Raw genomic sequence first — 1784 nt, forward strand, 5'->3', positions numbered from 1 at the left:
AACATAACTAATGTAACTGTAATTTCTTACTATCTGGAACTTAATATAATATCACAAAAAGATGCTTTACAAGCTGGACAACCTATCAACATAAGTCACATTTGATGTGTAAAATTCTCTATAACATTCTTTGGTAAAGTACTGTGAAGAATGAAAACCTTTGACAGCGTGAAACATTAACTCGTACCTCTTTCCTCATAAAAAGTACACACTACAGTACATGAGAAGATTAACTCATACAAACTATTACATTACTGGGAAAAAAGTGTAGCACTTTCCACAGGATTTATTATCAAAATATTGTAATATATTTCTTAACCAAGCATTTAGAACACCTGAATATGTAAATTAGTTACAGCACCACTAGAACTACAACTGGCCTTGCAGTACAATAGGAATCTGCATGAAGGTGTGGTTATGTTAAGTGCTATTTAACATTTTGAGGAATGGAAGAAATTTTTTTTCTGATTGGCTATAAACAACCACAAATCAAAATATTGCCTACACAAGCAATATCCTTATCAACCTGTTTATCATGAATATGTATGGATACTATGAGGTTCATCGAAAGTTGCTCCAATTGAAATTCTGAACCAGAGGTGTATTGTGCATCAGCCTGAAAAAGCCAAATGTTCATCTATTACCAGCATAAAAATAAACACTATTACCTAAATTTCAATATAAGCCATAAACAATGAGCACCTTCTGACCACAGAACTCATTCTGAGGCTATCAAATGTATCTATGGTTTTTGTTTATGGTATTTACCCAATTATAAAAGTACCTGTTTCTTGTACATACATCTTAAAACGTTGACTTGCATTATACTGCCCACTGTAATTACTTCTTGGATATTTTTTAATATGCTGATGTGGAGACTTCTGTTTTAATAAAGACTGACTTACTAATTACTTGAAGATGACTTTTCAATACATAGAAAAATTTACTTCCACAAGCCATATAAAAAATAACCAGATTAATAGACAAAATAGCCAACTAATAAATAAGTAGCTCTATTCACCCACCTTATTACAAGTCTGGCTACAACTTGATTTTTTTTTTCTTCTTTCCTTCTTTGAGAAACGACACTGCTCTCTTCTCCCAGATCCTGTACTGCAATGCCTTTAAAGCTGTGTATTCTAAGGATCAAAATAAAATAAATCTCAGTAAAGTTAGGGCAACATCTGGTTAATGAGTCAAAAATTTCCAAAGCATCTGATAAACATAGGCTCGAAAAATCCAAATTTACACTTCATTATCATACCTATTTTGAAATGCTATGTCCTCATCTCCAAAATACACACAGTTGTAGTTTTCATCACATATTACTAACAAAATGCAGATTTCATATAGGGAGATCTTTCTTACTAATTCAAAATTTAATTGGAAAGGAAGGATCTAATATTCTGCTAATCAACCAGTAATAACAACAATAACCTCTAGCAATCTTACCATTGTCTTCTCTAGCCAGGTTCATAGTTAGGTACTTGGTAGTGACACTTCTTACAGCTGATGGCTCTACACAGGGCAGCTCTTCAAGTGGCAAAACAGCTTCCCCTACTATACAGTCAGCTTGGACACGATGCGACATCTTCAGCACAAATAGGAGGTGGCCGCCTGATTTTGTTCCAGTGTCAGTGTGACTGATGAGGCTGTGGAGGAAATAAAGTGCATGGTCAATACTTTCAACATATTCTGCTTTAAATCTTATTTAACCTTTGTTAATTGTATGTTAAGTTTATTAAAAAGGGTATTGAAAAAGGATTTCACAAGAGGTATTTTCT

General features: G+C 33.4%; 1 protein-coding gene across 1 annotated transcript in view; it reads right to left on the minus strand.

Moving 5' to 3' along the window:
* Positions 1–220: 220 nt before the first annotated feature.
* LOC119592893 (protein unc-13 homolog 4B-like) overlaps positions 221–1784 on the minus strand; it is a 32966-nt gene continuing 31402 nt past the window's right edge. The window contains exons 22-24 of the mRNA XM_037941788.1: positions 1453–1652; positions 1026–1139; positions 221–616 (exon numbers count right to left, since the gene is read on the minus strand). Coding sequence (XP_037797716.1) covers positions 1042–1139; positions 1453–1652 — 298 coding nt within the window. The 3' untranslated portion in view covers positions 221–616; positions 1026–1041. The remainder of the gene's footprint in view (positions 617–1025; positions 1140–1452; positions 1653–1784) is intronic.

This window comes from Penaeus monodon, chromosome 31, assembly GCF_015228065.2.
Source record: "Penaeus monodon isolate SGIC_2016 chromosome 31, NSTDA_Pmon_1, whole genome shotgun sequence".
Lineage (NCBI taxonomy): Eukaryota > Metazoa > Arthropoda > Malacostraca > Decapoda > Penaeidae > Penaeus > Penaeus monodon.